Source organism: Bolinopsis microptera, chromosome 11, assembly GCF_026151205.1.
Source record: "Bolinopsis microptera isolate Bmic1 chromosome 11, MBARI_Bmic_1.0, whole genome shotgun sequence".
NCBI lineage: Eukaryota > Metazoa > Ctenophora > Tentaculata > Lobata > Bolinopsidae > Bolinopsis > Bolinopsis microptera.
In genome coordinates this window covers 4,062,417-4,078,842 of record NC_087082.1, presented here as the reverse complement: position 1 = coordinate 4,078,842, position 16,426 = coordinate 4,062,417, and the positions used below count along the sequence as shown (strand labels likewise).

The 16,426-nt window shown below is 39.4% G+C and overlaps 2 protein-coding genes across 11 annotated transcripts in view; both read left to right on the top strand.

Annotated features, from left to right (window-relative positions):
- LOC134823370 (mutS protein homolog 4-like) overlaps positions 1–1,941 on the top strand; it is a 31,645-nt gene extending 29,704 nt beyond the window's left edge. Inside the window, 2 exon segments of the mRNA XM_063834813.1 lie at positions 204–387; positions 558–1,941. Of these exon segments, the coding sequence (XP_063690883.1) occupies positions 204–387; positions 558–1,457 (1,084 nt within the window). The 3' untranslated portion in view covers positions 1,458–1,941.
- A 180-nt stretch (positions 1,942–2,121) lies between these two features.
- LOC134823371 (cell surface glycoprotein 1-like) overlaps positions 2,122–16,426 on the top strand; it is a 31,443-nt gene continuing 17,138 nt past the window's right edge. For 6 of the 10 annotated variants that reach the window (XM_063834816.1, XM_063834819.1, XM_063834820.1 and 3 more), the window contains exons 1-6: positions 2,214–2,298; positions 2,917–3,049; positions 8,102–8,242; positions 8,405–8,490; positions 11,632–11,713; positions 16,137–16,233. In XM_063834816.1, the coding sequence (XP_063690886.1) occupies positions 2,957–3,049; positions 8,102–8,242; positions 8,405–8,490; positions 11,632–11,713; positions 16,137–16,233 (499 nt within the window). In that variant the 5' untranslated portion in view covers positions 2,214–2,298; positions 2,917–2,956. Of the gene's footprint in view, positions 2,299–2,916; positions 3,050–6,232; positions 6,271–7,488; positions 7,822–8,101; positions 8,243–8,404; positions 8,491–11,631; positions 11,714–16,136; positions 16,234–16,426 lie in introns of those variants that run through there. The other 4 variants (XM_063834823.1, XM_063834818.1, XM_063834822.1 and 1 more) reach the window with 3 other exon arrangements.

The window sequence follows — 16,426 nt, the reverse complement described above, 5'->3', positions numbered from 1 at the left end:
ATTCAATTTCAATGTCATATTCGTTGCCATAAAAATTATGATTTTCACGTATGTTTATCATTTGTTTCAAGATTGCTGCACTTTTACGAATTCGTGTGTCCGTCTTTGATCAAGCTTACAGCTGAATAGCCTCCTTTGTTTTTCTATGCAAGACCTGATGAATAATATTTATATTTCTTCTTGTCTAGTCCTCATCTTCCCAGGAGTTTAGTTATAGTAGACGAGTTGGGGCGTGGCACTGGTGTGGAGGAGGGTGCAGCACTCTGTTTTGCAATCTCCGAACACATCCTAACCCGGGCCAAACCTTTTGTTTTCTTCGTCACACACTTTCAGGAGTTGGAACATCTTGAGAATATCTATCCCAATGTGGTCAACTATCATTTTCAGGTACCTGTAACTCAGGTTTTTGGCTCAGTCATTTTCAATACAATCTTCATGTTTCGACTTTCGATAAGAATCTTATTTGACCATTCAAAAATAGTTCAATGGTTTCCTAAATATAAAAATAGAAATACGACGTTTTTGTAGTTTTACCCTTTTAAAATCAATCTCCAAAGGTTAACTACGAGTTGGCACCCGGATCAACTTGTGAGAAAGTACAATTCCTTCGAAAGTTGAGCAAAGGACCAGGTCCTCATCGAAACTACGGTATAAAACTCGCTAAACTCTCCGCCCTGCCGTCAGAAATCACTTCAGAGGCGGAGAAACTTTCGGCTGAGCTGAGGAAAAAGTGTGGCTACTCGGCTGTCCCTCAGAAAAATGAAAGAGAAATAAACGAACAAAATGTCTACTCACTCGCCGAACATCTCCTGCAGGCCGTGAAAAACACTGCTATGAGCGGGGAGGAAATGAGGAATTATTTAAAGAATTTACAGGAGGAATGTATGAAGATGAATGATTCTAGAACGACGGAAGGGAGTGATGGGATGACGTCGAATGAGGTCTCGTTTGACAGTTCTGCTAATAATCAGAGCAACTCGTCTGTCGAATTCCAACTGAATAATGACATGACTGATACACACGTTGTTGGCAGGACACTTCTAGGAAAGGGCTTGAGGCGCCCAAGAGATATAACCTCTGAAAACCAGACCGACAACGAACTCGAAGAATCTTTTGGTCTAACCGATAAAAGGCGGCAATACAGTGTCGAGTACACAACTACAAAAACATCATCCGATGATATGTTGAGACGGTCCAATATTGAAGACTCCGATTCGAAAACAGATCAATATGCAAACACAGGACATCAATACCACGAGGTAGATTACTCTGAAACGTTGGATGAGATCCGGGGAAATGGACAACGTTTTAACGTTGAGTATTCCACGTCTAACGGTCAAACGTTCGATTCCTCTGAGGAAAGGAACTTTCAATTCCATGAGTCATCTTCCTCCGGCATGTCCAGTGATGTTGCTAAGTTTTACACTGGATTGTCTGTCAAAAGAAAGCTTCGTTAATTTAAGATTTACATAGTTATATATTTTGATACTGTTCGTTACAAAGTTATAACAAAGTTCTTTAATTTGTAACATAATGGGAAATGCTTTCCAAATCTTGTTTCAGATAATTGTTAATTAATACGGTGAACAGATCGTGGTAAAATGCGAGTCTGGTTAATGGTTAATGGTTATATGTTGTTGGGTTAAATTTGTTTAATTTGAAAATTAAACAAAAATTTCTTTAATACATTTTTCTGCGAGGTTTTGAGGTTTTCAAAGGTTTTTTTTTTCATCTCAGCAAGTGTATACTTATTATGAAGGGTTTATACATTACATACTACATAGTGGTGTCAACATTTTTGTTTTTTAGGTACAGTTTTGAAATCGTTGTATTAGCATGTTGAAGATTATGTTTTGTCAATATCTATAATTGTACCGTAATCATTTTACAAGCAATGATAATTGATAATTTTAAATGGTTTTGTAAATCCGAAATTTCTGAGCTCCACTTTTCTTACATACTACTATACAATATACATTCATGCACATAATTTATTATTAATTTCTTGAATTATCCCTAAATTGCCCTGTACATAAAATTATAAGCTAAACTTTTAGCGAGCCCCCGGAAACCCATTATTCAATAAGGTCCAGTCCTCAAAGTCGGAGAGGGCCTAATATTGCCTTGTAACGGCCACTAATCTGTGCGTGCTTGGCTAGGTAATGGTCCAGGTGCATGCAATAAAGCTGGGGCTCAACCCAAGGAGACTAATTCTAGTCCCCTTGATCACGACACAGTTATATCCAAGTAGGGTTGACCTGGAGCGTTCTGTTAGACGGTGAAAAGTCTTAGTTGGAGGTTTGTGTTTTGTTGGTGTATTGTTTGTGCCCATGCTTATTATGGTATAATGTATTTCTAATCTTCAGGCAGTTATAGTTAGATACTTGTAGTTGTCATTTGCGTGTGTTTTATACTTGGTTAGGAGACTTTGATACTGGATAAACTATAATTACTAATTAGTAATTAGGCTCATGACTAACCCCAATTTTTATGCACCTCCTCAAGTTCATCATTTTCAAATACCGCTACAATGTATGTATAAGTCAAAATATTTGGAACGTTTAGCTTTTATATACGAAAACGTTTGTTTTCAAATCATGAGTCTTAGTTAACCATTATGCAAACTTTCAAAGCCACAAACAGGTCTGTGGAGTGTTCTACTTTGGATCATATTTCCATTCTACCAGCGTGTAACACAAGACAGTGATAGTCTAGAATGGCGAATTAACCCAACTAAATCCTAAAATAATCTCCCAAACTTTGCCCGACCACACTTAATCTTATACAATGCAAAATGCAAATTTCCAGTCCGCATTTCCACAAGTTACCCCAAAGCCGTGTCTAGTACCAGTCAAAGAGTTCAGCTGGATATAAGGACCTTATGTAACTACTGCGCTTGAATCCTCCTGTCTTCAGGATGCAGAATGTGAGGAATATAGTTGAGTAACTCTGTTTTATGAGCTGCGTGTTTGCTAAGATGGCTAGCACGTCCAAAGTGGTTTACGAGAAGAGGAGGACGGTGCCACCTGTCGCATGGAAGCTGACCTCGGTAAGTCATACCGTCCAGCACTTACTTCGTACAATCGTACTTACTCGCCAAACCGTAGCATATTGTATTTGAGATGGTCGTATTGGAGTTCGGTTTCGAGATTACGACTCGAGGTGTACCCAGCGCGCCCACGTGGCAGGGGCTGCTAGCTCCTCCTGCACCGTCTTATCAGGTTAGTGCATGGTACCTGTATCGTCTTATCAGGTTACTGTTATTGCACGGTACTGTACCGTCTTATCAGGTTAGTGCACGGTACTGTATCGTCTTATCAGGTTAGTGCACAGTACTGTATCGTCTTATCAGGTTAGTGCACTGTACTGTATCGTCTTATCAGGTTAGTGCACGGTACTGTATCGTCTTATCAGGTTAGTGCACTGTACTGTATCGTCTTATCAGGTTAGTGCACGGTACTGTATCGTCTTACTCTTATCAGGTTAGTGTACGATACTGTATCGTCTTATCAGGTTAGTGCACTGTACTGGGGGCCGGGGGGGGGGGGGGGGTAATGACTACTTTTGGGGACTTGGGGAATTACGTCAATTCCCCATGATTTTTAGTCCCCATTAGTCCCCAAAAGTCTCCATTAGTCCCCATTTAGATTTCAAAAAATCTGGCTTCTCCAGACCAGATCGTAAACTTCTCAAGACTGAAGTCTAGAATATTTATAAATGGTCACTGGACATTCCTGACTTCTTGGGAGCTACTTGAGGGCTGTTAGAGTACCTCAGGTTATTAAACTAACTTGAAAACCATAAATAACTGTCAAAAATTCTGGGGACTTATGGGGACAAATGGTGAATTACGTCAACGAGTTGACCTCTAGTCCCCACGATTTTTAGTCCCCATTAGTCCCCAAAAGTCTCCATTGGTAGTCATTACCCCCCCCCCCCACTGTACTGTATCGTCTTATCAGGTTAGTGCACTGTACTGTATCGTCTTATCAGGTTAGTGCACTGTACTGTATCGTCTTATCAGGTTAGTGCACGGTACTGTATCGTCTTATCAGGTTAGTGCACTGTACTGTATCGTCTTATCAGGTTAGTGCACGGTACTGTATCGTCTTATCAGGTTAGTGCACGGTACTGTATCGTCTTATCAGGTTAGTGCACGGTACTGTATCGACTTATCAGGTTAGTGCACTGTACTGTATCGTCTTATCAGGTTAGTGCACGGTACTGTATCGACTTATCAGGTTAGTGCACTGTACTGTATCGTATTATCAGGTTAGTGCACGGTACTGTACCGTCTTATCAGGTTAATGCACTGTACTGTATCGTCTTATCAGGTTAGTGCACGGTACTGTATCGTCTTATCAGGTTAGTGCACGGTACTGTATCGTCTTATCAGGTTAATGCACGGTACTGTATCGTCTTATCAGGTTAGTGCACGGTACTGTATCGTCTTATCAGGTTAGTGCACGGTACTGTATCGTCTTATCAGGTTAGTGCACGGTACTGTACCGTCTTATCAGGTTAGTGCACGGTGCAGGGGAAAATGTGCTCGATTATCTAAATGGGTTCGAAATTTTTGCCATTTTAAAAACGCTCTGAATATTTAATAATTTTAGTTTTTGGCCTCGCGTGCCGAAGTTTTTTACTCAATCTTGGCCTTCTTGGGCCACAAGCATTTGATGTTAAAGTCAACTTTTAAGGGAAGCGTGAATTCTAAAATTGTAAAATAGTGGTATTTTCTCAGTAAATTATAAATTGGGTGCTAGTCTGCGATACTGCAATCCTCTAGATTTTATGCCTTAATATACCCTAATAAATGGTATACATTGACTGGTAATTAGCCGATATAAATAAGTATAACAGAGCATAAAGTCTAGTCAGGCTTTGTTCTTCCAACGCTCCACCATGGTACTATTAAGCTATTATACTAACCACTCAACTTGAGTGGCTAAGTGAGATTCAACATGAACATTGCATTTGCGCGGATCCCGACATCCCGTAAAATCTCCTTATTATCTTGCATTCAAATAATATGTTAAATAATTGTATTTACCTTACTGGGCGGCGCTCAGCCTGTCATTCCGCCTAATCTCATTCCGCCTATGATTATGAACATGAATATAATAGCAGCTTTCCCAAGATCTTTTCGTCTACACTTCTCTAACTGTTTTATTGCAACAAATATGCATATGCACTGCAGAACTAAACAAAATACTTGTTTAGTTCTGGATTCGGACCAGTCTCCCAATCCTTCTTTAGCTCATCCACTTACAGCCTTGTAGCAAGCTCTGGGATCTTTGATTCGTAGAATTATGGTCACCGTTTTTATTAATTATGTTGATAGTTGCACAAATATGCAATATCAATATACCAATTCTCATTCATCATCAATAGTATGGTATTACTTCTACTTGTAAGATCAATATCCTAACTAATACTAATAGCTTCATGGAGGTCGGAGGAATCATGATTAATTTCCGCTCCTTGGTTCAACAGAGTATAATGATTAGATTTTAATGGTTTGACATCATAATTCCTCTTGGCATATCATAATATTTTGATCCTTGGTTAATTGTAAACTCCTGCCCGAAACATAAAAAGAGTCTCAGTCCCCAATCACCAGACATCAGCTAATTTTAGGATCATAACGTTTTAGATTCATCGTTTCTGATGAACAAAGATGTTACGCGAGGATACGTCTCTGACACAAATCATAACAATCAGATCACGCCACACCGATCTTTTGTAGACTCCATATACCATTATATTTATAAATAGAATGATATTATCAAAGAAATTGTCCGCTACCGGTAGTGGCACTCCATTACAACCTTTCTGCGGAGATGGACAGTTCGCCGTAAACATTGGACCAGTCAATGTATTGCTATTGTGACGTCAGGCATGCTGTACGGATCCCCTCTTTAGACCCCCTAATCTACCTGCAATCTACATGTAATTGTATAAGTAGTTGTTTGGCTCATCATACAATCCCAATTACCTCAGATTCTTACATTTAGTTCTCTTCATCTTGTCTGCTATTTGATCTACATGTCATGATAGAGATAATGTTTTCTAGTGTTTCAGCTTCTTTGATCATGTAGATCATTGGTTTTATCGCGAGCGGCGAGCCTCGATTTATTTATAGTTTCGAGACCTCGAGGCTGTACTAACTTAAGTACCGTCTCTGTCAGCAGATCATATCGTTTGAGCTGAGTTTTTGTTAGTTGCATAAAGGCGGATATGGCTTTTCGGTCGAACACCGCTTCAAAGGTGAGTGACTCGCTGATTCCTAATTTATATGACTAATGAGTCATGTTCGACTCGGTGACTAAGCATTAGGATTTAGAATCTTTAAAAACAGCTAATAGGCTTCTGAGATTATTTACATTCTGAAACGTTTTCACCATATTAGTATTACTCAAAATATATTCGTCTCGACTGTGGTATAGTCGAAACACCTACACCACACAGTAACATTGCATATGGACGTCAGATCCTACCTACGACAAAGACCAGCTAGCTGCCAGTATACATGATTGACCGCGTCCTTCCGACCGTCGCGAACTAATACCATACTCTGAGACTACCTTATCGGACTTTATTTTAACGGACATTACTTGGACACTGGAGGCCCTAGCGATCATTCTAAATTTCTAATGTCCGTTCAATTAAAGTCCGACAAGGTAGTTAAATTAAATATATTAAATGAATGCATTTGAGAGTTCACTTTAATGTCCGTTCAAAATTATGTCCGTTCATAAAATGTCCGGTCAAATAACGTCCGATAAGGTATGGTAATCTCTGAGACTACCATGTACCATAGTCTCAGCAACTCCTGTGTCGGTTGACTGTCTGTTGAAACTCTTCAAACTGGAAATGGAATTTCCGAAGCTGGACTCTTTCCAGAAAACGTATGGTGGCTTATAATGAAATAATAGTAACTATGGTAATATTGGATTCAGCAATTAGGTCTGGCGTCCTTTTAATTGGTCTGTGAGTAACCCGTAAGAGCATTAGCCTTCCGACCGATCCTTCAATTAAACAGGTGCAAAAACCGCAGCAGAAGATTGAATTTTTCACCGTGAACTACTAAATTCTAGTTTTGTTCCATTCCTTGTGTCCTGGACTAACTTCAAACTTATCTCATTAGAAACACTCGCATAGTTTCACCACTGACTTACCAACTATTGCTGTTGTTTTTAAATTTATCCGTCGAGAATTTCGAATTAAACTGTCCGTTGTTGCCCCTGACAACGGTCGCAGGTCATTGAATTTAGAGTCGTTGCCCCTAGCAACAAGTTGGGTGACGTGCCCAGAGGACGTGCCCCTGGGATAAGGTTTCATCTCAAGGATTCAAACCAGTTAGGAGGTCTGGAGGACCCAGGATTGGTTAAAGGATGCCACCTGAGAGAGGAGCAGTCCCAGTGAGCAGCGGACAGCGGAGCCTGGCCTGTGTAACATATTCTGAAGTTATTATAGACCTGATTTATAGCAAGTCATAGTTGCCGAGTTATTGACTGTTTATGAAATATAGGTGCTCTGTTACTCTTAGTTTTGAAGCAACCTTTTGTGTCGTTTAATCTATTTGAATTGCTTGCAACCTCACTATTTTCTGGTAGTTGAGCCCATTTTCAAACCTAGTGATCGGAATTTATTTGCGCACCAACAGAACTTGCCGTTTCTTGTGTTATTAAAATTTGTGTGCAGATTAAACACAAAAATAATGAATGATCAAGTTAACTTAAGCTTGACGACTACTATTATATCTGTAGCGAGGGAAGCGCTATGAACGAGGAAGATGTCACCAATTTGTCCAGCGAAGTAAGGATCCTATGGTGTTTAGCTTTTTTTAGTCCACTTTTTTTTCTACTGCGCGGCCGTAACGGGTTCGAGGATCTGGTCATGTCACATTGCAGACCCGATACCTTAGCGTAGATCCGGACTTCGCACTCTGTGAAACCATCACGTTATCTGCTGTTTTTTATAGAATTTAATGTATCACGAGGTGCTTTGGTGTTAATGTTTGTTTTACAGAGCTAGGTACTCATGTTGATAATAAACTTTACAGTTTACTCCTACCCTAACATCTCCTTATTTTCAGATAGCGTACCCACAGCACGGTGAGACGTTTGAAGAGTGGGCCACCCTCTCCCACCTCAAGGACAGCACACTAGAGGTGCTTCGGAGTAACGAGATTGATGATCTCAGCACTGTTAGATTACTAAACGCTGACGACATCAAGGTTATAATCCTGCTCTGTTTACACGATCATTTCTATATATAAGCTTGTTGTATATCCATACTTTTACAATACAGGAAAAATGTTAATTCTTTTGCGACCATACTTTGAAGTTATTTATGTAATGACATGCGCTAACTTATAAATAAAATTATCGTATTTCAGAAATTACCAATCAAGTTAGGCCAGGCCAAGTTACTGGAGTATGCTGTGAAGAAATTAAAACGGTCTGATGCATCGCTCAATACCAGGTAAACATCTTTAATGCTTTTTAATTTGTTCGATACTATTTTCCCGAAATAAAACTGGCCCCACTGGAGAATATCTTGAGTGTCTAGTGAGCCTCAACCTGGATACTTCCTGTACCTAAGAGAAATCCCGGTTTGCTTATAATTTTCTAACAGCTGCTCGGTTTCGAGATTGATCTGACTTGTACGGTAAAGTCTATTGTAATTACACAATATAACACATTTAGTTGGATTTCCTTACATTACCAATTCGTATTAATATTGCAGTCGGTTAGATTACTTAGATTTTCTATGTTGAAATTATCTCGTCTTATAGAAAATAACTGTACAAAGTGAAGGGATACGATTCAATAAATTATTCAAATGACATAAGTATGAAATCATGAAATACAAAACGCAATGAAGCAAATATAAACGTTTCCAAATAACTCCTCCGGCCATAGGTCGAGTTCTCAGTCGCTGTATTCGTACGAAGGTTTGTAACTAGAACTGATCTGTCCATGTTCCATCTCCCTCAAAATCTGGGTCATTCTGGTGAACTTGACGGCCACAACTTTCAGAGCAGCAAAACAAAGGTCCAGTTCACGTTCTATACCGTCCCTCTTCTCCAGTAGTCTCGTTCTATCACATGATTTTAAATCGTGTTTGGTGTTTTTAAGGTGACCTGAACATCTGCTTTTAGTGGGAACAGTAGGTGATGGTGTTGAGCAAAGTTTGGTCTGACTTTTATCAGCTATGATGTACGATTTTTGACTTGATGTTGCAGAAGTTTTCTGTGGTTCGTAACATTTCCCTGACGAAGATATGATCTGGAGACGTTTGTCCACCAGGATCCGGGCGTCTAACAGCCTGGACACCATCAGATGAAGACGAGTCTGAGCTCTGACAAGGGTTGACAAGGCAGAGAGGATTGTAGATCTGCTGCGCTTAGTATGATTCATTGAGGACATCATTATCAATTACAGTTGATTAGATCGAGAGGAAATCAGAAACTTGCTTGAACGTTGTCAAGTGGGTTGTACTTGTAGAATGTGAAATTAAACTGGGCACGAAAGACATCTGATTATGGCGGACGGGGTCATTATTATACCCTAGATTGCAACCTCCTGTCACTCCTCAGGGCATGCTGCACCTAGGGGATCGTCAATTAATGGACAAATATGAGAAGGGTGTCGCTAAATGAGATCACGTGTCCTACATATGAGATCACGTGATCGCAGAGGTGGAGATCGGTTGCTGGTCACGTTAGAACCTAATCTTGCTTGATACCTCCAAGGTATCACGTGTCTCAATCTCATGTCACTAGATTGGAATGCGAGCAGACAGTCGACACCTTGTTGTTTCGTGCCATCAAGCAGAACATTATAACTGTAGAGTGTAGATAAGGTATATATACTGGCCACAGCCTGGATAATTACATCTACTTTTTATACCATCATCAAAACTACAAGTATTTACCAAACAACTCCTTCCAACACTACTTCCTTAAAACTAACTCAAAAAACTCCTGACTATAATAATGAACCCTCTGATGGATCTTCACTCCACCTCCTCTATCTTCCTCCAGATGACTGAATCCCAAGTACAACTCCTCTCCACCTTCACTTCCTCCCTCTCCAATGCTGTCACCTCCCTCCACTCAGCAGCACAACAAGTCTCATCCCACAACTACAATGACGGTCACTACACTGAGCAGGAAATAGCTGTCTACGAACATGAGGATGTTGGAACCAGACGGGTTTTGAGGGCTGAAATAGAGGTGCAGAGACAACAGGTCCAGGAACTGGAGAGACAGCTGGAGATGATGGAGACCCAGATGGAAATGGTGATTAGTCTGGCTGGTGGTGCTGCAGATCCTGCTGTTATTTGTGATGTTGAAGCAGTTTTGGAAATTAGTCCAACTATTGCGGAGATGAGACTTGTTGCTGAGCCGGTGATTGTGGGGATGTCTGTAAACGAGCTGAGCGGAGAGATGATGGGAGAGACCGGACAGAGGACCATCCAGCAGAGATGAGACTACCAACACATTTTCCTGAGTCTAACTACTGAATACAACAGCTGTTTGTTGGATAATAAAAATACACTTCTCCCGTTTGAGTTTAATACTTTATGTTCAGTTGAAATTTTGTAACTTTTATTCATATAATTTATGAGATAAATATTGAGTACCAACCACATATTTTATTAATCTCAAACACTGATCCTAACAGGTCCTAAGCCCCTAAATACGGTCCCTAATTGTGTATAAAGTCCAGTAAATGACATAACGAGGCCAATATGAAACCAGCTTTACCTCAGTGCCTTGTACATCAGGTACAAGCTGTAATTTTCTTTACGGAGCTTGTGGTCGTTTCTTTCAACCTTACTCTATAGAATCTGGCAGGTTTATGAATTAGGTTCATTTCAATCATGGTCTGTTTTTTGCCGTTAATTATTAATTCGTAACACCCAGTGTGAATATTTTCTTCAAGCGTAGAACTATTAAATCTACGCTCTGATATCGCTAAATTGTTCATTTATGATCCGATACCTACATATATCTACTTTTAGACTGTACAGCGATTCGCTCATAGGTAGAAAGCCTAAATAGTCAGTAAATGTCAACTTATATTGAGTACATTTAAACTGATACGGTTCATCACTAGTTTGTAAGTATGTATAAACTCTAGATATAGTTATATATTGGATCCAGGAAGGGTTTCAATGTTCAGTGAGTCGTTTAACATGATCGATTATCTTCAATAAATTGGACATCTGATGTACTTGTCTAAGGCAAAACGGCGAAGACTGAACGGCCTTATTGTATGTACCAATTGTCTTGGTCATGCTTTACGGATATATTAGCATTTCAACTTGTAGCAACACTAAATACTTTTCTTGATGTTTTTATTTTAATTGTTACCGTCAGAATCAACAATTAATTCATTGAAGTAGCCACATCGTCTTCCTGTCGGGATTGTTAGCTTCAAATTGCTAGCTTTAGATAGCTAGTATTTATTGCTGACTTGTAATTGAGCACCACCGCCGCCTTAACTATAACTGACATCCAACGTACGAACTATTCTTGCCCATACTGTAAATCTTAACTTGGTTACTGAATAATACCTTGGTAACTAAACAGTAACTCAGTAATCTTTCCAACAGCAAAGAAACATCCTACTCCCGCGGTTCCTCCCCGGACAGATCTAAATCAGACAGCTTCTACATCGTTCCTTCTCCCCATAAGGTTAGTGTTGAATGTGCGCTGGAATCCCTGGAATTCTGTCGCGAAATGGCCGTGTTTGCTGTCAATATGTGGCCAATAAAATACATTTTATCTTATCGAAATTGATTTCTAGTGCGGTTGGATATATCCTCAAATGGTTTCGGCCCCTGCAGCAAATTAATGTTTTCAATAATTTAAAATTGTTAAGCTACTGTTCACGATGAGATGTCACTTCACTTCGAAGAACTCGAAAAATAAGTAGCAGTAAAAAATGAAGTTCAACAATTTATCATCAAATTCAATAAAAAAAATTCACAAAACAACGACAACTACGTACTATCTTAAAATCTAGAATTCGCTGTAAAAAAAATGGAAAAAACAAATTATCCTGGCTCTGCCAGTTTAAAATTCTAAAGTAGAGTTTCTAAAGGAGCAGAGTTTCAATCTTCACGAGTGGTCAGGCTTGAATTTCTACATTCGATCGTCTTAAGCTGCTTGACACAACAGCTTTCAATTTAAGCTTTCAATTAAAACATCAATATCACTGCGATCTTCAATTTCATTCCTGAATCCTGACCCTTGCATTGTCTGTGTCAACTGTCAATGCAGTATCGTGGGGCGTAATCTTTCAGTTTTATGATGAAATCTCGGGTTTTACAACGGAAGGCCGTATTAACAAGTTCGACATTCATCCCATTGTAGCTCTTAGCACTAAGGCTAGATAAATCAGAACTGAGTATGTAACTCCCACAGTGGCGCTATCTGTATCTTTCTCAGTCTCATTTATACTTGGGTCATCTACATCATATTCCGAGTCATTCTTCAGATCCGTTTCCTCCGAAGTTGTATTATCTTCATCGTTTGAATCTTCCTTATCTTCCTTATCCGGATGTCCTTCCTCCGGAGTCAAATTCACTTCTTCGTCTGTGTCTTCTTCGTCAACTTTAGGTTCCTTGGTCGGATCAGGTGTATGGGTAACAGTACCCCAGGAAGAAGACGGAGACACCGTCTTGTCACAAGACTCCACAGACGGTAAACATACTCTGACGCAACCCTCAAAAGTGGAACAAACAGGTTTGTCAGGATAACAACCGTAGGAGACACCAACTTTTGAAACCAGTCCAAAACAGAACTCACCCCGGATAGGACACCTGTGGGAAAACGCACTGCAGTCCTCCGTGGGTCTCTGGGTCGCTGTGACGTACTCTTCCGGCGGATCTGTTGCGTCGAAGTTCACATGAGACACGGTTGTCGCTGAAGAACTCATGGTCCAACTTGTAGTAGTACCCAGATCCCTGACCAAGCCTGTCGGGAAGTTGAACTCGGTGTAGAGTGTTGTTGAGCCCAAGGTAGACAGTGGCCCGTCCGTCGCGTGTACTCCTACACTAAAATCTATCCTGTGATCCATGCCCACCACCACATGTCTCCTACAGCTCGCATCTTGCTTGAAATCACACAGTTCACTTTCCGGAGCACATATGTGAGCCACTATTTGGGGCACTTGAGGATCCTGACTGACATAACACTCCTGGTTACACGGAGTCTCACATTTCTCCAGATAGAGCTCGGGCAGGTAGGTTCCTTCTACTCGTCTGAGAAAGCGACCTTGGGTTTGATCGATTACACACAGGGTGGGACATTTGATTTCATCACTTCGTTTTTTTCTGGTGTGGGCTGATCTGGTTACAACATGTGATGTCAAGGTGGTCAGCAACAATACGGTGAGTAATGTGGAGGTATCTGACATGTATCTCATACCTAGTCTCTGGTTCTCAGAGTTCTTTTTCCACTACAAAATGCTGGGTTAAATACGAGGTAATGTAAGAATTGTTCTTCATATTAGAATAATATAATCTTTCAACTTTATTCCAATCTGAAATCGAATATCTGCACCCTATTTAAGCAGTAAATCAGTAATCACACAGAGAAAACCACGAAGTCTATTATATCGAAGCAAGAAACAACAGTGAATTATTGTGGGCGGGGGAGGCCACCCTAGAAACCGTCATCGAAACATGTTGGCTCTGAGAACATTGCTTAGAATAGTTACGGACATATTGCATAATGACACAAACGAACAATAAACAACATGCAATATTGCACTTACAGAAAACACTTAATTACGATACTGAAATACAGTAAACACTACAGACTAGAAGTAGACACGTCACCTGACAAAACTAACTATAATGACGTTGTAAACTAGATTTAAAAGAACATGGCAGAACATTTATCAAATCTATCAATCGTCTAATTATTGTCTCAAACCGGCATAAAAATTGGCCTAATAGATTCAAATTGCCAATTATTTCAGTCAATATGAACCCAATAACAAGTCATGATCTGGCAAATCTGGAACATTCGAGAGAAACGATCAACGGAGAAAATAAACTATCTATTTTCGTAACTTTGATGAAAGCGGAACTGCAATAATAGTAATACTCGGATATTAATAAACTGCAGACAGCAAATTATTCCTGGACATCAATTATTCCTGGACGGGCTTGGATTAGTTAATATTCAAAGAAACCTGTTTGACCAGAACTAAAATACCAGCGGGTGAGATTAAACGCACGCTGAACCAGGCGCTCATTATAAACTATGTCAGGCATTTAGAAGGTGGTTAGAGGAAACGTCAAATACAGACTCGGAATGTGAGTGGGAATATTGTAGTTACAGTGCTTCTCTAAGTTATCGGTAGCGGGTAAATTATTCAAGATATGCTGAACCAATGAACCATCATAGCATAAACTTGTTCAGGTTAATTTGCTAAGTAAGTTAGAAGTGGCAGCGTACTTTTATTTGCCCGTACAAGTTTACAGACTTTACACACAAGGATGTACGGTTTACAAAAATGTTGAACAACACGCTAACAGATATTATGACACCTGAAGCGGCTATCTCTACTATAAAAACCAACAATTAACCAATTTTAACAGTTTTTAGCTAAACTCATCTGTTGTGCACAGTGCCTAGCACCTAGTGAGGTGTTATAAGTATTGGGGCTTGACCAAGTCAGAAACTTTCCGGAATTCAGGAAACATTCCGATGCGCATCGGAATTCCATGTCAATCAATCGGAAACTTCAGGCTTCAACAACGAGAAAGTTCAGGTTTCATTTTGTCTCAGTACATATTTAGCGAGTTAGAGGTCATCAGTTGATATTAATTGGTATTGTTGAGGTAAAGTCGGTGTTGAATATTACACTCTTTGTGCTACTCTTAATTAACCGCCAACCGAATAATAATATTGTTATAAATATAATAATATTGTAATATATATAATAATGTTGTAATATATATGTTAACCAAGTGTCTAAGTGGGTGACTAAAGTAGCAAACTAGATAAATAAACTGGGCAGTGTACAATGTTATACGCCTATAATACAGACAACTCTATGTACGCTGGACAAGGAATAAGAAATGAGGAATAAGGAATGATGCTGTTAGCTCTATTTCGGGATATAATACTATAATTGTGGTATCTTGCTATGATCAGTATTCAGTATCTTGCTGTTGAAGTCAGTGCTATGACAAATTTCAGAAGGAGGTGTTTTGGACTAAATTCTTTTGAGCTAAATTCCATTGGACTGTATTCTCTTTGAAAAAAAATGCTATCAGGATGGAACAACCCCGACCGAGTCAAGTTGACTGATGTAATTGTTCGATATTTCGTAATAACATTTATTTAAAAGTAGACATGTGAGAAATGTAGAGTTGTGAGAAATTGTTTCTTATCTTAGGGCCTGAAAACGTTCAGTGGTGGTAGATTAGACAACCGACGCACAGTTTCAAAGAAAACGAAAGAATCCAAAATACTTGATACAAACACCGGAACTGAAAAAGAATCTGAATATTTCTGATTATCTATCAACGAAGACTCCTGACAGAAAAATGAATCCAGGCACTGAAAAGCACTGATATGTCGATGACAGTTTCTAAGGTCTGTTTTCTTCTCTAGACATCATGTTTGTTTCATCACTCTACGAAGAAAGGTTCGGGTGGTTTTGTCGCATGAGAAGAAACGCGAAATATATTCTTAAAATTTTAAACAAATTTCTCACATCTACGTGTGAAAAAGTAAACTGTAAAATCTCCCCGCCAAACGAGACAGGAAAGCTGCTACTCACAAAAAATGTAGATTTATTAATTATAAAATAAAAAGTCCTGTTCGTACAATACCTATAGAACTATGTGTTAAAAGCTTGGGATGATAATTAGGCTGTTATACTGCAAGTGCAATAGTGCTATGATGCGGAGGTGGATTGTAAATCGAGAAAACATGTCACAGGACGACAGGTCACACATTTCATCGCGGGATTAGTGACGGGAAAATAACCCGTCCATCATCTGACACCTTCACTGTCAAAGACGGGCGGTTTTCCTAAAGCCCGGTCAAAGGGGCCTAAAATAACTAAATAATCTTTAATATTTATTTATTTCAGGGTAGGAAGTCCCCCACTAAGTTTTCACAAGTGGAAGTAGATGATATCACACCTGAAGACCCAGAAAATTCACCTTGCACCATTCGCATAACTATAGGTAAGGAGAGTATTTATTTTAAACGTTTCTCTGTTTTAAACTTTAGCACTGACATAATGTGATAATGTAAGCAACATTCTTGCCACAAGTAAAGGAGTCTTTTGTTATAAGTTTAGAAATGTACTCCCTTGAGGCTCGATATGTTGACGTACAGTAATTGTAATACAAAAATAATATTGACATGATGATCGGA